General features: G+C 42.4%; 5 protein-coding genes across 8 annotated transcripts in view; 3 read left to right on the forward strand and 2 right to left on the reverse strand.

Moving 5' to 3' along the window:
- Positions 1–2,455, forward strand: part of rnf151 (ring finger protein 151) — a 4,436-nt gene extending 1,981 nt beyond the window's left edge. The window contains exon 4 of the mRNA XM_032536776.1: positions 1,859–2,455. Within this exon, the coding sequence (XP_032392667.1) occupies positions 1,859–2,320 (462 nt within the window). The 3' untranslated portion in view covers positions 2,321–2,455. The remainder of the gene's footprint in view (positions 1–1,858) is intronic.
- Positions 2,456–3,011: 556 nt separating this feature from the next.
- Positions 3,012–6,072, forward strand: rps2 (ribosomal protein S2). Of its 2 annotated transcripts, none has more exons than XM_032536772.1 (6): positions 3,012–3,102; positions 3,408–3,545; positions 3,643–3,732; positions 4,904–5,011; positions 5,109–5,473; positions 5,630–5,690. In XM_032536772.1, exons 2-6 carry the CDS (start codon positions 3,411–3,413, stop codon positions 5,673–5,675), a joined length of 744 nt encoding a protein of 247 aa, XP_032392663.1. In that variant the 5' UTR covers positions 3,012–3,102; positions 3,408–3,410; the 3' UTR covers positions 5,676–5,690. The 2 variants fall into 2 exon arrangements, with proteins under 2 accessions (XP_032392663.1, XP_032392662.1); XM_032536771.1 differs by lacking the exon at positions 5,630–5,690 and adding an exon at positions 5,856–6,072 and having other exon boundaries at positions 3,021–3,102; positions 5,109–5,442.
- A 527-nt stretch (positions 6,073–6,599) lies between these two features.
- Positions 6,600–9,561, reverse strand: ndufb10 (NADH:ubiquinone oxidoreductase subunit B10). Of its 2 annotated transcripts, XM_032536780.1 has the most exons (5): positions 9,302–9,561; positions 8,861–8,999; positions 7,173–7,312; positions 6,663–6,760; positions 6,600–6,609 (listed from the first exon to the last, which is right to left on the reverse strand). In XM_032536780.1, exons 1-4 carry the CDS (start codon positions 9,447–9,449, stop codon positions 6,672–6,674), a joined length of 516 nt encoding a protein of 171 aa, XP_032392671.1. In that variant the 5' UTR covers positions 9,450–9,561; the 3' UTR covers positions 6,600–6,609; positions 6,663–6,671. The 2 variants fall into 2 exon arrangements, with proteins under 2 accessions (XP_032392671.1, XP_032392670.1); XM_032536779.1 differs by lacking the exon at positions 6,600–6,609 and having other exon boundaries at positions 6,623–6,760.
- A 561-nt stretch (positions 9,562–10,122) lies between these two features.
- LOC116702519 (60S ribosomal protein L3-like) lies at positions 10,123–14,776 on the forward strand. The gene is made up of 11 exons (XM_032536765.1): positions 10,123–10,387; positions 11,369–11,561; positions 12,025–12,193; positions 12,274–12,409; positions 13,024–13,210; positions 13,301–13,461; positions 13,621–13,722; positions 14,043–14,138; positions 14,311–14,430; positions 14,553–14,703; positions 14,756–14,776. The coding sequence occupies exons 1-10, from the start codon at positions 10,385–10,387 to the stop codon at positions 14,610–14,612; spliced, it is 1,227 nt and encodes a 408-aa protein (XP_032392656.1). The 5' UTR covers positions 10,123–10,384; the 3' UTR covers positions 14,613–14,703; positions 14,756–14,776.
- Positions 14,777–14,843: 67 nt separating this feature from the next.
- LOC116702503 (testis-expressed protein 2) overlaps positions 14,844–23,424 on the reverse strand; it is a 12,121-nt gene continuing 3,540 nt past the window's right edge. The window contains exons 2-12 of one of the 2 annotated variants that reach the window (XM_032536735.1): positions 21,789–23,136; positions 20,592–20,792; positions 19,888–20,167; positions 19,506–19,693; positions 18,711–18,911; positions 17,970–18,069; positions 17,145–17,277; positions 16,867–17,004; positions 15,874–16,083; positions 15,667–15,776; positions 14,844–15,497 (exon numbers count right to left, since the gene is read on the reverse strand). In XM_032536735.1, coding sequence (XP_032392626.1) covers positions 15,496–15,497; positions 15,667–15,776; positions 15,874–16,083; positions 16,867–17,004; positions 17,145–17,277; positions 17,970–18,069; positions 18,711–18,911; positions 19,506–19,693; positions 19,888–20,167; positions 20,592–20,792; positions 21,789–22,985 — 2,760 coding nt within the window. In that variant the 5' untranslated portion in view covers positions 22,986–23,136 and the 3' untranslated portion in view covers positions 14,844–15,495. Of the gene's footprint in view, positions 15,498–15,655; positions 15,777–15,873; positions 16,084–16,866; positions 17,005–17,144; positions 17,278–17,969; positions 18,070–18,710; positions 18,912–19,505; positions 19,694–19,887; positions 20,168–20,591; positions 20,793–21,788; positions 23,137–23,424 lie in introns of both variants that reach the window. The other variant, XM_032536734.1, reaches the window with a different exon arrangement.

Raw genomic sequence — 23,424 nt, forward strand, 5'->3', positions numbered from 1 at the left:
TATATATATATATATATATATATATATGACACTTGCAGTTCAGTCCAAAAAGTTTAATCTTGGTCTCATCTGACCATGACACCTTTTCCCACATAGCATTAGTGATTTCTATAAACACTGTGAACATTTTTGAGTAGATTATGAGTAATTTAGTAATTTTACTTTTGATTTGACTTCAAGTAAATTTTGCTAATAATACTTTTGTTTACATAAGTGATATTTTTAATGTAGGACTTGTATTTGTAATGGATTGTTTGCATAACAACATTCAAGTAACATAAAATGGCAATGGTTCTGAAACAAGAGTTGGAAAAGTCATCAGTCCCACGATTTAATACTTGGTAGAGTCTCCTCTACGCCATCACTCTGTTTGGATATGTCTCTATTAGCTTTGCACACCTAGTTTGGGGAATATTTGCTCATTCTTCTTTGCAGAATTGTTCAAGTTCAGTCAAACTTCGTGGTGAGATTGACTGCAGTCTTCAAGTCCATCCACAGATTTTCAATTAGATTTAGGTCAGTGCTCTGAATGGCCACTTGAGGACGTTCACCTTCTTATCCCATCCACTGCATGGTTTTTTTGGCGGTGTGTTTAGGGTCATTGTCGTGCTGGAAGGTGAACCACCTCCCCATGTTCAGCTGTCTAGCAGAGGGCCGCAGGGTTTCCTCAAGAATTTCAGTGTACTTGACAGCATCCATTTTCCCTTCAATCCTGACCAAATGCCCAGTCCCTGCTGAAGACAAACACCCCCACAACATGATGTTGCCACCACCATGCTTGACAGTAGGTATGGTGTGCTTTGGGTGGTGTGCTGTGTTTGGTTTTCACCAAACATGACGCTTGCAGTTCAGTCCAAAAGTTTACTCTTGGTCTCATCTGACCATGAAACCTTTTCCCACATGGCATTAGAATCTTCCGTATGTTTCATTGCAAAGTGCAAATGAGCCTCTGTGTGGCCCTTTTTCAAAAGAGGCTTCTTTCTTGCCACCCTGCCATACAGGCCAGCTTTGTGTAAAGCTTGTGAGATTGTTGTCACATGCAGAGACCGACCAATCTCAGCCATAAAAACTTGTAAGTCCTTCAAAGTTGCCATCGGCCTCTTGGTAGCTTCCCTGATCAATGTCCTCCTGGCTCAGTCATCCAGTTTGGAGGGACTGCCCGATGTAGGCAAGGTGTTCGTAGTGCCATAAGCTTTCCACTTCTTAATAACGCTCTGAATGGTACTCAGAGGGGTGATTAAAGCCTTTGAAATCTTTTTGTATCCTTTTCCTAACTTGTGCCTTTCCACAACTGTATCCCGGAGCCCCTTTTGAAAGCACCTTTCCAACCATTGTGTATTCTTTGTGTTGCCTTGCACTACTCGTAATGATATCATCATGGAGCCGGTTTTATTAGGAAGTAATCAAAATCACTACAATTGATGTCAGGTGGGCGGCAATTAGCATGGTGTGTGATCTGGAAATTAACTGCTTGTATTTGAGTATGTTTATAATGATTACTCTAAGGGGCTGATCACTTATCCAAACCAGGTATTTTACTAATTACATTTGAACAATTGTTCAGAATGTTTTAAAATGTCATTTTCACTTTGATGCTGAGCGTTTAATGTGTAATTACATCTAGAAATAGTTAGATTTAATTTATTTTAAATTCCAGGGTGTATTGTGACAAAAAAGTAAACATTTTTACAGGGTATGATGACTTTCTATAGGCACTGTACTTCAGTAAAGTATATGAATACTAATAAAGTCAACTAACAGTGCAGTTGAGAAGTACTTAATGCTACAGGCATACTGTGTGGGAACTATGTCTTCTAGCTATGGATTTCTTTGTATTTCACTGTCTGGCTTCTTGCAGTGTAAGAATGAGATCCGTGGTTGTGGAGAGACCTTCTCCCTTTCGGAGCAGTACTGCCACAGCATGAGCTGTGTGTACGAGCTCATCCCCTGTCCGTACCAGGGCTGCCGAGCGCAGCTCCTCCGTCGGGACCTGGACACCCACGCACGTCACTGTGAACACTGGCGTCAGCCCTGCCACATGGGCTGCGGGACAATTCTCTCCCACCGCACCCAGGCTCAGCACAACTGCTACAAGCAACTGAGGCAGGAGTATGAAATCAGACAAAGAAACCACAGGGCCATCGCCACCGCCCTACAGAGGAAGATGAGGAGAATGCAGAGCACCATGGCCCACATGAAGAGGCAAATAGGGCTGATCTGTGAGAGCCTGGAGGTAATGGACGATCTGCACGAGGTAGAGGATGAGGACCTTGGAGAGAGCAGTGGCTCTAGTGGGACTCCAAGTACCAGCAATTGCTGAGGGATGAGTCAGTTACTGTTAAAGGTTGGCTGCTGCTGTGTATATTTTTTTTCTGCATGTGTTCATTTCTTCAAAGGTGTGTGCTTTTAGAATATGTAGTTAGGTATTTGATTAAAAAGAGTGAATTTGTAACAATTCTGTGCTGTTTCATATATTTTTAAAATAAACAATGTGACATTAAACTGTCATCCTTATCTTCATTCAAGAGAAGAGCCTTAATCTATTTCGTGTGTGTGAATGTGTCTAACAGCAGAAGGTTAGATCAGGTAAAATCAATGCATAACAGGGAACTATCAGTGTGCACACTCAATAAAAACGTACAAGCTAAATAATTATAAGATGTACTAAAATAAAATGATGTCCTCTGACTTTTTCACTGTAAGAGAGCTTATGTTGATGTTCATGACTAGTTTTGTTTTCTTTTTAAAATGCTAAAATATTAGTATTTCCATTGAGAAGACATAAAACCAACCTCTTAAAACAAAGTAATAAATTTCCCCAATAAGGGATTCATAAAGTTTGTCTTCTTCTTCTTCATCAAATCAAATCAAATCAAATCATAGGATACGCAAGAGTCCATGGATATTTAATGAAATAACAAAAGATTCAGGCCTTGTTTTATCATAGTAGGCTATTTTAAACAGTCTATAGTTCTGAAAAAACCGCCGCTAGGGGCAACATTCAGCACATTCAGTTTTCTTTTAAAGGAAATATCGCGATAAGACTTCTACATAAAACCTGGCGGGACTTCTCCTCGGTCTTCTTCCTGTTATTACGATCACGTAAGTTGAATGAGAAGAAATTCTTTCTGATCAAACTCCTGCTTTATCTCGCACATCCTTCTGCCAAATGCATTTATTATTACCGCAAATCACATAAGAATATGTTATTTCAAAACCCTGGTTGTATTTATGAGGACAATTAGGCAGAATTTGAGATATTTGTAAATATTGAAGTCTTTAAACGTTGACTATGGCGGCGATGCTCGTTTTACGTGAGATAAAGGAAATGGCTAGACCGATGCCTGCCAACCTATACGCTCTGTTGCTTTTAGCAAGTATTAATTTTGATCTATTGTGTTGTGCAGCAAATGGCGGACGACGCCGGTGGTAGAGGAGGTTTTCGCGGAGGTTTTGGCGCGGGTGGCCGCGGCAGGGGCCGTGGACGCGGCAGGGGCCGTGGAAGGGGCCGCGGTGCACGGGGCGGCAAGGCCGAGGACAAGGAAGTAAGTTTAACACTCATTAGTATTTTTTATGCACATTTGGTAATATAATAGCCTCTAATAATTAATACTATCTTAAATTGAAATGTTCTGTGTTTAGTGGGTCCCAGTCACCAAGCTGGGCCGCCTGGTTAAGGACATGAAGATCAAGTCCCTGGAGGAGATCTACCTGTACTCTCTGCCCATCAAGGTAAGTAGTGTGTGTAAGGATGACCACGGTGACAGACTTTCACCTATTAACGTTTAATAAAGACGTTCTGATACGAATGATGGAATTAATTTTAATCCTAATGCACTGTTTATTGTTGGGCCCACTGTGTCATCATCCTATTAAAGTTAAAGAGCCGAACGTAGTTTTCTCAGAAAAATAAATCCAGACAGCTTAGGACCTTCCTAATCAAATAGCTGAAAATGGGAGAGGGCTGGACTATATGAAGAAAATATGTAGCTGCAATTATTTTGACCAGTAATTGCCATAGGGCAGGGGTCTCAAACTCAACTTACTTGGGGGCCGCTGGAAGTAGAGTCTGGGTTTGGCGGGCCGCATCAAGTATTCAAAAAACAACTATTTCCTCCAAACAGGGCGCGGAACTGCCGGTGCTTTAGACCCTAGATCTGATATGGTTGGTGAATTTCACAAAACACAGACATCACATTGTCAAACTCAGGCATTTGCCGCAAAGAGTACTTAGCTAGCTTGACAACCGTTACGCCGCTGTCAGGAGACTACTACGGTAGCCATAAGGCAAGCGCAATGACAAAAAGTTTCAGAACGCGCGGGCCGCACTAACACTTAACTTGAGTCAGTTGGGGGCCACAAAATAATGCACGCGGCGCCGCAATTGGCCCCCGGGCCGCGAGTTTGAGACCCATGCCATAGGGTTTGCTATATGGCGGGAATAATTTTCTGTATCATTATTTGTATTGAAATATTAAAATTTAAATGATTGTGATTTGAGAGAATTTGTATCAGATTTTTTTTTCTTTGCTCTGTAGGATACAGTTTGTAGGTTTAACATCTGCAGCATCATAATACTTAACTCAGAATAGGTTGACACATGTATGCCCCTCCCCTGCAATTTGGATATTGCACTAGTCCATATTTAGAAAATAAATAATATTGTGAAAGATTGTGATTAATTATGTAGGCCTAAATTAAAATAGTGCGGGGTGTGTAGATTTGAAACCAATGACTGGGTTTTCAAAGATTTTATTCAAAAAAAATATGCTTTGCTCTGTGATTTGGATATTATCTTAATACATGCAAATCTATTATAAGAACTGCATGGATATGCATGCAACATCCTATGTTGGATTTTGGTTCATGTTCCATCAATCTTATTTTTTTTTTTTTCCTGCAGGAGTCTGAGATCATTGACTTTTTCCTGGGTTCTGGTCTGAAGGATGAGGTGCTCAAGATCATGCCCGTTCAGAAGCAGACCAGGGCTGGTCAGCGCACCAGGTTCAAGGTGAATTGTCATTTGCTAATCAACTCTGTAATACACAATTAGTGTTGACATCACATGTTGTTGATCCAGATGTGACATTGTTGGCTTTTGTTCACAGGCCTTTGTCGCCATTGGTGACTACAATGGCCATGTGGGTCTGGGTGTGAAGTGCTCCAAAGAGGTGGCCACAGCCATCCGTGGTGCCATCATCCTGGCCAAGCTGTCCATTGTCCCCGTCCGGAGAGGTTATTGGGGTAACAAAATCGGCAAGCCCCACACCGTGCCCTGCAAAGTGACTGGCCGCTGTGGCTCTGTCCTGGTGCGTCTCATCCCTGCCCCACGTGGTACTGGCATTGTGTCTGCCCCTGTGCCCAAGAAGCTGCTCATGATGGCTGGTATTGATGACTGCTACACCTCTGCAAGGGGCTGCACCGCCACCCTTGGCAACTTCGGTAAGATTTTTCTGATGCGTGTCTGTGTGTCACCTGCTGCCTCAATGTTCCTGCTCGACCACCTCGGCTACAATTTTCTTTTTGCCTGTCTGTTTCTCTCACCCCCAACCGGGCGAGGCAGATGACTGCCCACCCTGAGCCATGGTTCTTCTTGAGGTTTCTGCCTCTTAAAAGGAAGTTTAAAAATTGGTTTTCTCCTTGCTCTGGTCAGCTTCACCTCTGCAGTGGTGTAGTTGTCGTTATCAGGAGAGAAAGAAACGAGTATTGTAATGCACGGCAGAGAGACCGATTTAGTGGTCTCCTCTGTTCCCCTTTTCAGTGCTCTACAGTTAAAAAAAAACTACCACTCTATCATGTTTGGAGATCCATCTTAAGCCTCTACTCAGTATTTTTATTTTTTATTTCCTCATCAGCCAAGGCCACCTTTGATGCCATCTCCAAGACCTACAGCTACCTGACCCCTGACCTGTGGAAGGAGACTGTCTTCACAAAGTCTCCCTACCAGGAGTTCACTGACCATCTGGCCAAGACTCACTCCAGGGTGTCTGTGCAGAGGGGACAGCCTGTCCAGGCCCCTCCCTCCTAAACTTTTTGTACAGAGAATCGTTGAATAAACATTCTGAAACAACATGTAATGTGTATTTTCACTTGTGCTGAACTCATGATGGAACAATGGTTTTGATTTACATTAAGAAGCACATCCAAGGCCCCGTAACACAACTTGGGATTTGAATGCAGTAAAATGTCAGTGACAATTGAACAAATTCGTTAGTTTTGCATTAAGAGTTTACCGTGAGCACTACCACTTGGGTGGGTGATGTGTAAGGATTTACTATTTTTATGGAAAATTCAAGTAATGGTCTAGGTAAAATATCTAGACAAATGCTTTTAGCTAATTTGCAAACAATTCTCAACTAGTCAGAACATAGATTTAAAAATTAAAAGCTTAGATCTTCAGCATGAGGCAAAACTGACAAATCATCTACTAATGTCAACTAATAGCTGAGGTTGTGTTTAAGGTGATGTGTTAAGCAAACTCAATCTTTCCTACTATATGGTTGTTTGCAAGACTCAAAAGCTCATTGTGTAGGAAGGTCAATTGAGAATATACAGTTGCGGCACCAGCTTCCGGAGTGGTTCGTATACTTGGAAATGGGTGGACAGATACTAAATGACATGATTTATTACATACATTTTATTTTACAATTATTACATAGGACAGAGTTAACTTAATCGCTTGAGGCCTGCGCAGCCATCATCCGTTCTTTCTGCTTCATTAGACATTTCCTGCCACTGGCGTACGCTCCCAGGTCTCCATCTGGAAAGAGACAGGTCATGAATTTAAACATGTAGTGAAGCCAAGCAAAAGTTAAGTGACAATAAGACAGACCAATGTTCACACAAGATATGATTTTGTCTATAAACTGTCCATGATTTTCCAAAACCAAAAAGTAATGTCTTCAAATTCCATATATATATATTTTATTTATGTATTCAGTTTATATAAAAACTGAGAAAAAGCTTCACATTGTCACATTTCAGAAGCTGGAATTAATTCTTATTGATCATCATAACAGTTGCCAAATAAATGTCTGTCAATTGTTTTAGCTCTACAACAAACAATGTGTTGCATGATCTACTGCTTTTACACAATAATGCACATTTAGTGACACACTGTAGAGTATATCCTCCCTTTTTTTTTCTATTTCACCACACAGCACATTACTTACAGCGGGACTGATAGTTTTTGGTTGCCTCGTTGAACTGCTCAATTTCCTTGGCACAGTTCTGCTGGTAGCTGGCTCCTTCTCTCTGATGGCAGGCCCTCATACGCTCCTGGACAACCTTCACAATCTCCTGGTCCACTTTGCTGAGGAAGGAAGACAAAAACACAGGGTCACACTCGTCAACAGCATCTCCAGTGCTGATAGTGGCACCCTGTCCACTACAGCAACCGTACAGGTGTATTAATTAAATATTGAGTCCTTATAATAAACATTCAGTTTTACTCACACTTTTGTTTTATATTGAAGTCTTAGTATTAAAAAATAAAGGCCCTTTACATCATTGTCCTAGTTACACAAGCAAATACACTACCTTCTGCCCTGTTAAACCCTTTCTTTAACTGTCTATGGTTAAACCACTGCCAGTTTTAGAATATTGTCCCTCTGGTAAACACTTCCAAGTATCTGGGGATACACCTGGACAATAAACTGGACTGATCAGCCAACACTGAAGCACTCTACCAGAAAGGGCAGAGCCGGCCGTACTTCCTGAGGAGGCTGCGGTCCTTCCATGTCTGCAGCAAGCCCCTCTGGATGTTTTACCAGTCTGTAGTATGCTGTGGAGGAAGCACTAAGAAGAGGGATGCTGGGCGACTGGACAGGCTGGTAAGGAAAGCCGGCTCTGTCGTGGGCTCTGAACTGGAGTGCATTGCTTTAATATCAGATAAAAGGACCATGAACAAACTGCTCAACATTTTGGACAATGACTGTCATCCACTCCACAGCACTGTCACAAAGCAGAAGAGCAGGATCAGCTCAAGACGATGCAAACTGCCATGCACAACTGACAGACTGAGGTCAGAGCCATACGACTCACAAAAGGGAAGAGGAGAGATAGACTTCACTGCATAGTCTGTCTGCCTCTCCTCCCTCTCCACCACTTCTACTACCTCCTATAACAATAGTTATGTACAGACTGTCCACTGGCCCACTGATTACTGCTTGCACTGTTTACAGGCTATATTATCCCATATACTCTCATAGAGCAACTTATGTACAGTATACCATATTATCATTGTCTATTGTTTGCCTGTATTTCTTGTGTGCTTACTCGCTTGTGTGTTTTTGTTTTTTGCTGTTATTGAAAAAATGCTGCTGCTGTAACAACAATATTTCCCCGTTGTGGGATGAATAAAGTATAATCTAATCTAATCGAATCTATAATTGTCCTGTCACTGCAAGCGTCCAATGCTAGGGCTGCTTGATTATGGAAAAAAATGTAATCACCATAATTTAACACAAAACTCGTTGACTTCTGGAAAAAATGTTGCAATTATGGAACTTAAAAAAACATTGGAAAAGGTTAAATAAATCAATAGTAAAAAAAAAACAACAGTGAAATTTTCCTTAATACTTTTCCTATTTGACTTTATGTTTTCATTCAGAACACAAGACAACAAAACGTAATGAGCTAAATAATTGTTTTTCTCGATTATTCTGTTTTAGTGATCACCGGGAGCCGATATCATAATCACGATTACATTTCGATTATTTGCACAGGCTTATTTCATGCTTATTCATCCCTTAGTTCATGTAGAAGTTTTATTTAGTATCTTTTCTTTTATTGTCCATAATATTCATGTGGGTGTTTGCGCTGTCTGTCTGTATGTGTGTATCGATCCATCTGTACTCACTAGTCTCTCCTCCACTGCATCTCAGCCTCATAGTAGCAGAGGTAATCTCCCTGCTGGCACTCCGTCAGGTCAGGAACACGACGGAACTTCTGGTGGTAGTATACGGACTTGTTTTTAGCCCGGATGCTATCAACAACATCTAGATGGAAAGGAAAAACAGCAAAGGGAAAGAGCATAGTTAGATAAACCTAGCTAAGGCCAGCTTTTTCCAGATTTAATGTCTGTTACGCTAGCTAGCATAACACCTTGCTAGCTTCAAATGCATTGCTACCTTACTGTCCGTTATTGCCACAAACCAGAGGCTTATAACTTTTTTGTGTGATATGTTGCAAAACGGCTGCAAAACTTACGATATGTAACGTTATACTACTAAAAATATGTCTCGTGCTAGCTGTGTTGTTGTGCTAACGTTATCCTGTTAGCACAGTTAGCTTTCGTTACCTCTAAATGTGGTGACAGGAAGGTCCACGGAGTAATAGAAGAGTTTAGACAGAATCAAGGCTGGGTTTGGCAAAGCTGTCTGTTTGTCCACAACCGGAGTCTGCCGGGGAGGCTCCGGATATGCTCCTTTATCAAAGTCTGAAGGCATTTTGCCTTATTTTCACCAGGACTAAAGAAATCCTACAATTCGACCTCGGCAGCTCTCCTTCCCAGGTGGCGCATGCGCAGACGACATACAAAATGGCGAACTAGAGGTCAACAAATGTAATAATATCTTTGATACGTTTAATTCTGATTATGATAAAAACAAGTATTACTCGTTACACATATAATCCCAAACGAGGAATTTAGCACAAGCCCAATAACATTAGCCCAATTTTTAAAACATAGAGGTCGAAGGGTAAAAGTCACAGGGGGAGCTGTTGTACCATGCAAAAGCAGCAGATGGTGGTGCAGGGCTAACAACCTGCAGTCACTAGTGCACTGAGTGTCAGTGAGAATTTCTGGCACATAAAATGTTATGATATTTAATATAATAATGGATGATCTCCAGCTCTTAAAATTAATTACAAATCATGGGTAATAAAACCAGTGCAAGAGAAAAAAGATAGACACATACAGCCTCAACAAGCAACACACACACACACACACACACACACACACACACACACACACACACACACACACACACACACACACACACACACACACACACAGAAGAGATATAATGATTTGCTGGTCTTTAAAGAAAGAGAAAATACTTTATCTGTCCAAAAGCAGGTAAATGTTGGCCTTGTGACCACCTTTACAATGAATGAAAACTTTCCTTTTTCTCTCATTTCTTGGCCATGTGGTTCCTGTCCACCGAGCCTCCCCACCACCGTAGACCTCTGAGTTTACCCACTTCCCTCCTCCTAACTCCTCACGTCAGAACTTGGCAGAGATTGCCTTGTTGGAAAGCCAATACGTCTCCTCAACTGGGCCAAACACCAAATTAGAGCCCCTACACTCTGTATCATCTTAAATGACCCTTACATCAGCACTGGTCCCTCTCTCTTTCTATCGACTGGACAGTGAGCAGACATGGTCAGTGCTTCTCTTATTTTTTGGTTCTTTTCTATTATTAAGGAAACATTGATTTGCAGTATTGTCTTTGACATAAATGTTTGTGTGTTTTACTTTGGCTGGCCTGTGTTTATAAAGGAAGATTAAGCAAAATTAAAAGTTATCTTCTCATGGCTACCTTTGTGGAGACCATGTGGAATATTGAAATGGTAACTTCTTTTTTTTTTTAACATCCCATCGTCTGAGTTTTGTTTATTATTTGTCCGGTGCTGGATTTTGGAATCATATTGAATGGGACAAATAAACCAATGCACAAAGTAAACACATAGCTTGAACAGAAAGGCAATACAACTGAAGATAAGCGGACTTGATTATATTACAGTATGTTAGAAGTATTTCATTACAACTTTTAAAAAATCTCTGGAAATTAGGCCAAAAGCAGTTGTTCAAAAACAGGACAGAGGATTACATTTGCTACATTAAGTACACGCATGGATTATTGTGTCTCTTCTACGGTTGTCTTCCCGTCGATCATGAACTTATGTTGCTTCTGGTTAAAAATTTAAAATGAACTTCTTTTTGATGTTTTTGTCGCTTTTTTCAACATGTTTTTTAATTCTAAACCTAATTTATATGACATTATACTACATTTTTGGGTTAAAAAATAATCATGAATTATTTTGACTAATAGTAAAGATCAGAGGATCTTGAGTAGATCACAGACTGGTTCATGTCAAAGTTTAGTCAGGATACTGGTTTAAAACCATTTAAACTATTATTTTTTGGGGCAATTTGGTTGAGAGAAACCCATATTTCTGATGTAAAAAACATAAAAAATGGGTCAAATTTGACCCAAGGAAAACACAAGAGTTAATCTACTACAGTAGTTTTATGGATTTTTTGTAAAATAATTGTAATACATCTCAGTGACATTTCCATGGTATCATCTGGGTTTCACGTCAGTTAAAATTGACTGTGACTGTGTGGTTTGTGCCTTTCCAGTCTCATCGTAAATTCCACGCACCCCGTCATGGACACATGGGGTTCCTGCCCCACAAGCGTTGCAAGAAGCATAGGGGCAAGGTGCGCACATGGCCTAAAGATGACCCCAGCCATCCTGTCCACCTTACTGCCTTCCTGGGATACAAGGCTGGCATGACCCACACACTGAGGGACATGCACCGCACTGGCCTCAGTATGTACGACTGGACTAACTGTAACATGGATGCATGGGAGGAGGGAGCAAAGGGATGAGTGATGTTCACTGTTTGTTTGGGAGGATAATGGGCCCTTAAGTCACATGGCAACAGATTGGGTTATGTAGCTTACTGTGTTCCATCCAGAACCTACAGACGTTTAGCTATTGGTAGCACAAGCAAGAAACTTTATCATATTATTACACTGTTACATGATGTTAATGGCTTACATACTGTTCTGTAATATTGGCTATGTGGTGGGGTCAAACAGCCTAAAATATATGCTTCAATGGCTATCTCTTTTCTATTGCATATTTTTGCCTTTCTTTGCTGTATTTGTTGAATAATCATAAAATACCACACATACCCATTGTTAAAATGCTATGCTTGATTAAGGGTTTCTGAATACTGACAGTATAAGAAATAGTTCAGCGGACAATTTTTTTAATGTTTCTTCCACAGAGCAAGCAAAGCGAGAGGAAGTGGAGGCGGTTACCATCATTGACACCCCACCAGTCATTGTGGTGGGGGTAGTGGGATACATTGAGACTGTCCGTGGCTTGCGTTCCTTCAAAACCATCTTTGCTGAGCACCTCAGTGACGATTGCAAGCGCAGATTTTATAAAAACTGGTGTGTACATTTTGTTCCCTTGTATGTGCAGCAAAATGACAACACAGTTGATGGCTTACTGGGTATTTCTGTGTTTTTAGGTACAAGAGCAAAAAGAAGGCCTTCACCAAGTACAGTAAGAAGTGGCAGGATGAGACAGGAAAGAAACAGCTGGACAAGGATTTTGCTCAGATGAAGAAATACTGTTCAGTAATCAGGGTTATTGTTCACTCTCAGGTACGCCAGCCAGTTAACAACTACATTTAAAACACAATTTAATTGCTGTCTCATCCCACGTCAGTCAGTATCCCCTGTTCTAACGATTGTCAACTATTCACAAATTGGCAGCACCCCTGTAAAAGGGCAGAGGTGTCAGAGTTATCCAGCTGATCACGTGCAATGGAGAGAAAAGCTACCACATCTCAAATCCCTTTGCTGCCAAGAGCCAAACAACTCTGACTATTACACTATGTCCGAGGGGGAGCACTGGAGGAGGGTGCTGTTTTAAATAGCAGTTTAAAAATAGTTCTCAGGGCAGGACCTGGCCGCTCACCCAGGCTTTGCCAAGGGGAAACCTTTATGTTGGCAGCAAACAAAATGAAGATTGTCAAGATCTCAACTCTTAACAGTGTTGCTGGGATCTTTTTCTGTTCAGGTTTCAGCTACAGAAGTGGGAATAAGATCAAAATGTGCACTTAAATATCAGGGCTGTGGTAATTGAACTTCAAAAGATCTCAAACATGATCCTGTGCTGAATAATAAATCTAAGAATAGCAAGATATCATTAGAAAAACATTTCTAGATTTTTTGGACTCCTTTCAGCTGCGGTTTACAGGCCTCTCTATTTCCAGATGCGATTGCTGCCCATACCACAGAAAAAGGCCCACATCGCAGAGGTGCAGCTAAACGGGGGAAACATCTCTGACAAGGTGGACTGGGCCAAGGAGCGCCTGGAGCAAGCTGTGCCTGTCTCTGCCGTCTTCTACCAAGATGAGATGATTGACATCATTGGAGTCACCAAGGGTCGTGGCTTCAAAGGTTAGAAGCGTGCTATGACTATTTGTGCATGTCCAAGGACTTGTAAAATGCACAAGGATTATACTTATATCTATCTCTTTGTGATGATAGGTGTGACTAGCCGTTGGCACACAAAAAAGCTTCCCAGGAAGACTCACAAGGGTCTTCGGAAGGTGGCCTGTATTGGAGCCTGGCATCCGGCCCGTGTGGCGTACACTGAAGCTCGTGCTGGTCAAAAGGGCTATCATCACCGCACTGAGCTCAACAAGAAGGTTAGCTGGGAGTTAGGGGTCCAATTTCACCCCCTCAAGACTTCATCTTCATCCGTTCTCAGGGAAAAAGCTTTTGCTATAGGAAATGTCATTATTAGTATACATAGGTAGGTTTTCTATGATGCTGTTTGTCCATGCTTGAGTTCCTTGTGTCCCCAGATCTACCGTATTGGTAGGGCTGTGCACGTCCAGGATGGAAAAGTGATCCGTAACAACGCCTCCACTAGCTACGACACCAGCCAAAAGTCCATCACGCCCATGGTACTCTCATTGTAAAAGATCATAACATGCACTAAAGAAAGGCTTTCTAAGAAACCCATGTCTGCAACACTGCACAGGGCATTATAATGTATCATGATGCATCATGTTTTTCTGCTGCTATTATGAGTATAGTAATATTTTGTAAGTTCTAGCACTTTTGCATGACAGGTTAAGGTGGTAATGATGGTGCTCACATAGAGCATATCTTATGATGCACTGTGTATAAGAGATTTAAATAAGTGGTAGCATATTTCTTCTTAAACACTCATTTACCCTTCATTCCTTTTTTAATCCCTACTTCCCTGTTGTCTACCTTATAGGGAGGCTTCCCCCACTATGGTGACGTGAATAATGACTTTGTCATGGTGAAGGGCTGCGTGGTCGGTCCAAAGAAACGTGTCCTTACCCTCAGAAAAGTATGTAATTTTGAAAGGCTAATTTTAGATCTCAGACAGGCAGCTTGCAGTATAAGTACACAGTTGTATCTGATTTACTCTCAAAGTAAAATGTACAGCTCCAGTACATCATTGCAGGACATGCACAGTAAGTGTACATCTTTGTGTCTTCCCCTCCCCCCCGCCCCCCTAGTCTTTGCTCGTGCACACATCTCGCAAGTCCAAGGAGACCATCGAGCTCAAGTTCATTGACACCACTTCCAAATTTGGTCATGGCCGCTTCCAAACTGCCCAGGAGAAGAGGGCATTTATGGTGAGCAGGAAGATAGTTTGATGCACACACAAATCCGAGAACCAGGAAATTCTCTAGTGTTAATATAATCACTGCTGAATCCTTCTGTGCTATTTTAACAATGACCTTTGGTTTACTTGCAGGGGCCTATGAAGAAGGATGCCTTGAAAACACTGCCGAAGCCTTTGACTGAGGAGGCCTGAAAAAAATTCTAATATCTCAGTTCCCATACAATGGGTTTCAAATACACTGTATTTTGTGCCATGTGTAAATTGTCACTTGTGATACATAAATGCTATGTGTTTGTGTTTTAACTGCCTTGACTACAACCTCTATTTATTTGTACGCAGTTTAATTCCACAGTTAACATAGATTTTAGTTTTTATTCACTGATTAATCCATGAGCATATCAACACTCAACACAAATCATCCATAAGCATATCAACACTCAAATAACATGCACCATGGTAGCTTGATTGAACATCATGATTACCATTATCATCTCATGTTCACAACCCGTAACAGGATCTAGGGATTAGAAAATGGATGTTAGGATAGTTTGTTCAATCAGCATTATTTTAAAACTGGTTATCATTGACAACCTTGTTTTGATGTGCAGTACAGACATACAGGTTTTGCATCTTTTATCAGAGTTGGCATCAAAAAAAAAAGTTCCCTTTTGGTGTATAATGGGCCGTAACTGGTGTACAGTTCAATCCTCTTCACAGCAGGGGGCACTTTAGCACCGTTTTCCCAGTTGCAAGGTTGCTGCTGTGCTCAGCATTCCTTCAGGAGGCATCTATCCTGCACTGGTTACAACCAACACACTCAGGATAAAGCTGGTACCCAGCTGCAGCAGCCGCCAAATCCATAAGAGATTCATGGCAATCGCTGCAGCAATGACTATTTTGCATTGACATAATCCTATTTGTTGCCTTGAAAGGGCACTACTCTGACAGGTACTCTTCCATGGAGGACTGGTGGGATGAGGAATGAATTGAGGAGTGGTGGGATGAAGGTGGGTTGTCCAGGCCAGATGTCATCAGGGGCAGATATAGATCGTCCATATTGGGCATCACAAGCACTTTCTGTTGAGGGGAAAATGACAAGAAAACCATGTTAAACAACAATGATCTCACTCTTTTTAATGATATGGGAAATGCTACTTCTCATGCGCCTTTTAGTATGTTTGAATCATTCATCTGATCTTTTCCCGCAATGTCAACAGCTTCCCTGATTGACTGACCTGGAACTCACATTGGAGTTTTTTCTCAATCCACTCAGTGACATGAGTGAAGGTGACCTCCCTCTCCCCAAGCGTGGGTCGCACATGCAGGTCTAATCTGGGAGGCACCCGGAAACTGTACCTGGGAAGACAGAATAAGTGAAAAAGACTGTGTGAGAAATAAAGAAACCTAAGAATTTTTAAAATATGAAATGACAGAGAACAAGTAAAGTCAGTACCATATCCTGTCAGTAGGGGGAGGTGGGATGTTGATGGCCAGAGTACCAGAGAGCTCAAGGACCTCGACACTGAGCATCAGAGGCATGTTGGACACCTCAGCTATCTTCTTCCTGATGTATTCGTTCTCGGTGGCTTTCTGGAAGTACTTGGACTTCGCTATCTTGTCCACAAATCTCAAAATCTTCCTACTTGTGCTGCCACCAGTGTGCCTGGGGGAAGGATTAGGACAGGATCACAGATGCTGAGTAGGACTGTGAATTTGAAAATGACATTGGGACATTCAACGTTTAGCATTTTCCACTTCTGGACACAACCAAATTAGTGGTGCCACATCAGGTGTTTTCTGTCATCTGTTACAAAAAACTTCACATCACATGGAAATTTCCACAAAAATCTTGGCTTGTGAATAACTATTCATTTCAACCCTCAAGTGGTAATTAAGGCTGGAATCTACAATTTATCAGAATATGCATTGCAGAATGTAAGTCATTGGTTTCAAAACTTTTTTCTGTCATTCCTGTCTTTGAAGGCCTGACAAAGGCTTTTTTTTTCCTCACCGGTAACAATACTGGAGTAACTTAAAGGAGGCATGTCGGATTTTATATAAATAACATCAAGAACATTAACGACAAGTTACTTATGTATTTCTCAGTACTTTCTGTTGTGTACATGAAAAATGGCAGTTAAATTTGGCCCAAACCAACAGAGCACAAAAGATGCTAAGGTGCTTTGATAGTAAGTTATCATTGCAGGAGAAGCACAGGTGGACTTAATGGCCATAACGATGCTGCACCATCATTAAGGTCATTAGGTTCATTATGTCTGCAATTAGCAACATTATAAGTTACAGCTGTGTTTGACAAGTCAGACTATCTGCTAAGCAAAATTGGCCTAGGATGCAAACACAAGTGTGACATGCTTACAATGCAGTGATGTTTTGTGACCTACAATCCATGATATATTTGATCTGTGTCATAAAGTTGTTAATTTACCCTTCAGCTGCTAACACTGTGTTTTTTTCTCCCAGAGACCCCTGTGGCTCAGACGAGGGGACTTCCTCTTCACCGGATGAGCCTGCGCTGGATGACTCTTCATCACTATCAGCCAGTACACACAGCCTGGGCTTAGAGCTGAAACACACACCAGTGTTACAGCTTAATGCACACTACTGATCTTTGAAGACTCATTCATTCCTCCTCAAGCGTGCTCACATCCATCTCCACACTCTCTTTTTATCTGTTGAGAAATATGAAACAGGGGAATGCCTCACCTCAGTTGCTGTGTCTCTAGAACACTGTGAGCCTCGTCCTCTCCATCTTTCCCCAGTTTACACAGGTTCATCTTAGTCTCCAGGGTCATCTGAAGGGAGCCTGTGTACACCACCTCCAGCTCCAGCCACAGGCCTTGGGGATAAAGAGAGAGGGAAAAAAAACAGGTAGCAGGTAAAATCAGATTAGATCAGAGCAGACTTGTTAACAAGCCAACATCTCTTCTTGATCTACCCTGGCACAGTGTTGGTGCAGAAGGGACATTAGACCAATGGAGGATAACTCGGGCATGTTATTGTAAATTAAGATTAGTCAAGGTCAAGAGGATTGCTAATAGAGAAGGAGGGTGCGACATACTTTGTAATGCAACAATGAGATCATGGCCTAAGCTGATTGCAGGTTTGTGTCTGAGAGAAGATAGTTGGATAAACCTAATTGGGTGACTCTTTCACATACAGAGTGAAAGAGACAAGAAAAAACATGACTAAGAGTTTGCAGCCAAGCCAGTTGCTCTGTGGGGCTTATAGGCATAGTGAGGCTTAGAGTGAAATGTCACCAGCAACTCTAGGCACTATGTGAAAAAAAATTCAATTAATCCTGTACCAAATTTCAGGGCAATCCATCCAATAGTTGTTAGACACACTTAACCACAGCTGTCAACCTCATAAGGAAAAGTCAAGGGATCACCAAAGTCATTAAGATTCTCTGCACAATGAATATCTGTACTAAATTGCATAGCTATCTGTCCAATAGTTGTATAAGCAAGAGCGTGTCCAGATGAGTATTTATCCAATGCAACATGTACGAGTGTGAAAACACAACTGTACCTCTGCGATCCAGTGTAGGTGTGGAGGTGCTGAGGACTTGAGGTAGACAAGTGCCCATGTCCAGATCAGCCAGAGTCAGCTCATTCATAAAGTATGGCAACTATAATAAGACAAACAACGCCTGACAAACAATGCTGAGTTCATGTCAGATATAAACAGATCCACATGAAATCTGTGCAGAACAAATAAAAAGAGGCCTCACAGAGGAAGCTAATTACTTTAAAACAGATGAGCAAGCAGGAGAAACCTGCAGTGTGTTCGTGAGTGTGAAGGACAGAGGAGCAAGATAGTTAAAAAAAGGATGGTGTGTGTCAAAGTGGAGAGCAGGAAATGAGTAATGAGATGCTGCATTGCCATCAGCAGTGCTCCACTGCTCCTTCCTGCCTTTGGAACCAGAGGGAGTGAAACACACACACACACACACACACACACAAAAGAGAGCTACAGCATTGATGTGCCTAATGTCACATCTATCGACCTTGTGGACAAACCAGCGTTGATGGTCAGGTCATATTATCGAGTGACACAGTGTATAGTGAAAATAGTCACTGCTGCCGAGCCATATCAGCAGTCAGTGTGACACTAATGATGATGCTTTTGCTGCTGATGGTGGTGTGAATACAAAGATAAATGTGAATATAAAAACAAAGAGCATCAGTTAAACCAATCATTTTCTCAACCAAGGACTACAGTTTCCGACTAACCTTTAAAAATTAAATCACATTACTCATCCACCCTTACCTTGATCTTGCTGAGTTTCTTCTGGATCTTGTGCGCCACCTGGTCGGTCCAGTACTTCTCCTGCAGAAAGTCCCAGAAGATTCTTCCCACCAGGGAGTTCACCCAAGTGGGCTGTCCTTCAGCAGAGTGTCCATCTGCCACTGAACCTGCACTGGGCTCAGCTTCAGCTTGACCTCCAGATCCGTGCTCTTCATTGTTAATCTGTAGGGAATAACATTGAAATGAAACCATGAAAGGCATGTATGTATGTTTTGCAGAAACATTTTTCAGAGGTTATATGACCTGGATGCAAGATACACATTTTTAACATTCCTATGCTTATCTATCCTCAAGCTCCAATTATGCCAACTCTCTTCCTCCTCTAAACACCAGGTGAGACTGTCTCTATGTGTGGTGCCAATCCCAAACCACACAAACCAGGATTAACAGCTCAGTCAAGTATGCTGCAGTCAGTTCCTCATAATATCCTTCCAGCCAGGTGTTACCTGATATTTCTGCACATTGACATTTGGTCTAGTCAGCAGGAATGTGTTTTGGCTGAGCCAGCATCCTAGAACAATGTTGGTCTGAGCACAGAGCAGAACCGTAGCTGGCACTTTAATAGCTCTGATCAATGTGGGTTACGTAGAGTATTAGCATGACATGCAGAGGGTAAGTAGAGCAGAGACAAAGTCCATATATCTGCTCATGCGGTAAATGAAACCTTTGAAGAGTACATCTCTCTACAACCTCCCACACTGTGATATTTGACCTGATTGTACATCTAAAAGCTAAATAAAAGTGTTGCTCATTGACCTTTTTGTGGGTTGTGGGACTTCCCTTGTCACTATTGCAGGGGCTGAGGGTAGGATTGCAGCTCTGCGAGCCAATCAGCTGAGTCATGTAGGTGCTGTACTCCAATAGTGTTCTTGTTTTTATAGCTCCCAGAAAGTCGTGCTGCTCGTCTGTACTTTCTTTATCACCGTCTCCACCACATGGTGTTTCTGAGTGACAAAGAGAAAATACAGATATGAAGTAAGTGGGCCGCAGAAGCTGGTAAATATAACTCAAAGACTCACTGAAACAGTACAATTCTGAGCATCAATCTTTCCTGCACTCAATTGAACTCAACAACTGTATGCATGTTTAAAACCAACAAAATTGCTCCGAACCAGCATATCTCCAAACATGGTCTTACCTGCATTCTCCTCCCTGCTTACACTGGTCTTGGCTGCAGCCCGGGAAGCAGACAGGAAGTTCTGGAACCACTCCTCCTTCTCTCTTCCTGTGCGGCCGAACAGGTACAGGGTGACAGGAAGATGGTGGTCCTGAATGATGTGTCTCTCTGCCCTTTCTTCCTCCTCCTGCCCTTCAACCATACTTTCCTCCCATACCTCTCCTTCAGCCAAAGTCACGCAGATGGGGTACTTCCTGTTCCAGATCCTCTTGCGGGCCAAAACAGGCGGCAACAGAGACACCTGAAATTAGAAGTGATGGAAAGGAATGATAAAGGAGATATTTCCATTTTTAGATCTATAATTTTTTTCTAAAAGAGATGCTGGCAGGCAGACATTTGGTTGACAGTTCGCCATTGCCAAAGTGCTTGGCACATTAATTATATTGTGTGTTGTGCTTTATTCTGTCTCCCTATTGGAAGCTATTGCAGCAGCTGCCTCAATATGCTAATGGGACAGTAGCCGGGTCAAGTTTATTCATAGCATCATCACTTTAGTGGTAATCCTTCGGTCTTTCACCTCCGTGTTAGATGACAATGTGGGTGCAGAGAGATAAGAGTTCATGCGAGAGGTCATCTTCCCTTTCACTCCCCTTTGAGGAGAGACATGCCTGCTCCCCTGGGACCTAGAAACAATTTTTTTTTAGTTAAGTATATAACACACTGACCTTACAGTTAGCCAGATTGTAAGTGCGTAAACGCAAAAACACAGCCTCATGGGACGTCTCATCAAACGCTGCCCACCGGGGGATGTTGGCACGTGGGTACGCTAGGCGCAGCTGGCTGTCCTTCAGGGTGACATAAACAGAGTGTGTGGTGGAGGGGTGGAAGGTCTCAGGGTCGTAGCTGTGTGTCTCATTCATCCAGCCCTAGCAGAAAATTATGAAGGTGTCAATCAGTCACAAATCACCTCGCATTTCTTTTTAAGAATTAATATGTAAAACTGTGTTGAGGCTATATTTAGGTGCATTTGACTGAGCTTATATCAACAAAAATATGTACTTGGTAAAAAATCTATTCAGGAAAATTAAATTCACAGTGAGTGGTGCAAACTGCGACAATACAGCTCTGCAGGAGAGGAAACATGAGACATGGTAGAATACGTCTCATTTAACACTGCGGACCTGACTGTGAAAACAGCCCGCAGCCTTCTGTTAGTAACTCCTCTATCCTCATAAAAATTCTAATGCTTACTCTGCATTTATTGAGGCAGCCACTCTCTCAGCAGAGCTGTCAAAAAGTGCTTTGAGGAAGCTATTATCAAAATGTTCTTTAGATGCTGATCCTGCTGTGCCTCAGGGCAGTTTTCTGTTCAGTAATAACCTCAAAACTAATCCATTAGGTACCACTGACAACACTATCATTAGAGCTACCCAATGCCTCACATGGCTGCTATTGGTTGTTGTTTTGATCTCTCAAACATTAGAGCTTGGACCTCATTTCCATGTAGCCAAATCTGTAACAGGACAACAGAAAGTGGCTTCTTGCTCTCTGCTGCACTGACGTGTGTATTTCATTCGAAAGAAACACAGAAGTGATGTCTGGTTGAAACTAGAAAGAGATTAAATGTAGATGAAATGCCCCCTTAATATCCGCCTCTCTTTGTTGTATTTTACTCATCTATTAGATTAGATTAGATTCAACTTTATTGTCATTACACAGGTACAGGTACAGGTACAAGGCAACAAAATGCAGTTTGGGTCTAACCACAAGTGCAATAGCAGTAAGTGCAGGATATACAATGGTTTCATAAGTGCAGGACATGGATATGTACTGAATAAATATAGAAATGAATACTATTATAAACAGAATTTTACAGATGGGTTTGTCCTATGACTGTAATAATCATAATAATGAATTATTACCTCTAGGACTTCTGGATCTGTGAGCTCTCCATCCAGTGGATCCATGATCAGGGGTCTGGATTTACTTAAACAAGAGCCCCTGTTGTTTCTGGCAGATGAGCATCGCGGAGCAAACATGAACACTACCACCAGACCCAACATAAAGCCACAAGCAACCCCCATGGACAGACCAGTCACATAGGAGGGCAGGGGCAACACAAAGAAACCGTAAGCAAGAAGACCCACAGGAAAGAGCCACTGAAGAGGCAGCGATGAGCCTGGCACTGTGATTCGAGACTGGGTGTAAGTTCTATGATGTGTCCCTCTGGACCCATTCTGGAGCTCCAACACCTGAATCTTATCTCCATAAGTATGGATTTCTAAATGGCTGTCACGGCTGTGGCGTTCTAGGGAGACAGTGGATTTCGTTAAGGAGCCCTTTTGCAGTCTTCTCAGAGGCGTGTCACACACACTTCTGTGCTCCCCTTCAGCTCTCCTCCAACACTTAAGGTCTGCATCTTCACTATCCCCGTCTCGCCCACAGCTGCCTTGGGAGGACGGGGAGTCTCCGGCACAAGAAGCCCTCCCCTGCTTGGGGCTGCCGGGGCTTTCGTCCCCCATGATCTTACTCAGCATGCTCAGTGGATCCTGCATGGCCTCGGAGAACTTCCTCCGTGTGTCCTCCAGCTCAGCAATCAGCGAGCTTCCTCGAGGTTCAGAGGGGGGTATGCCGCCTGCGGAAGGAGGTGATTCCCAGTCATCATTCTCATTCAGCTCTCCTGCTTCAGACCTGATTTGTGGACAGGGAAGCTGTTTCCAGGGATGCAAATGCAGCTTGGAGTCTGACTTGGAGAGGTTGACCTCTGGCTCGACCCGACGAGAAATCTCGGTGCTCAGGGACTTGACCAGGCTGAGCAGAGGTTTTCCTCGAAGGGAGCTGCTCTCCCTCGGCTTCAGGTCTGTGGAGGAGGATTTGACCAAGTTGGTAGTGACAAGCATATCTGCTGAGGATGCTAACAGATCAGCTAAAGAGCCCGGAGATGAGGGGGAGTGAGAGAGGAAAGTGGACTGGGAGTGGTGACCTGGGCTTGGATCCAAATCCATCCTCAGGCTGATATCAGGCTGGCTCGCCCGGTCCTGTGGTTTGTCTTTGGAAAAGGCCACAATGGGACCGTCATCATGGCCGTCCAGGCTGAAGATGAGTTTGCTGTCTTCCATGCTGGCTGTCAACCAGGAGCTACTGTGAGAATGTGGTGGACCATGCAGTGTCACAGAAGACACGGAGCATGGCGCTAGCGCTGAGAGTCTCTGACTGCATATAGACTTGTAACAACCTCTCCGGGTATCTTATTGTCCATCATTTTGGATGCTGGAAATATGGTGAGAAACAAAAAAACTATATTAAACATGGTTATATAAACAGCTTTAACAAACTCATAGCAACATTATTACCTTTAATGACAGCATAACATTTCACATTAAGCCTCTCTGCTACTTGTTCATCTGCTGCTCTGACCTTCCTATTTCTGTCCTCTCTATTGCTTTTCTAATTTTCTCTCCACTTTCGCCTCTTAGCCTTTCACTCTAATCTCTTCTGTACTCTCTCCTCTGTCCTTTTCACTGCTCCTCTGCAGGGACGCATGGAACTTTTTGTGTT

This window comes from Etheostoma spectabile, chromosome 15, assembly GCF_008692095.1.
Source record: "Etheostoma spectabile isolate EspeVRDwgs_2016 chromosome 15, UIUC_Espe_1.0, whole genome shotgun sequence".
Taxonomy (NCBI): Eukaryota; Metazoa; Chordata; class Actinopteri; order Perciformes; family Percidae; genus Etheostoma; species Etheostoma spectabile.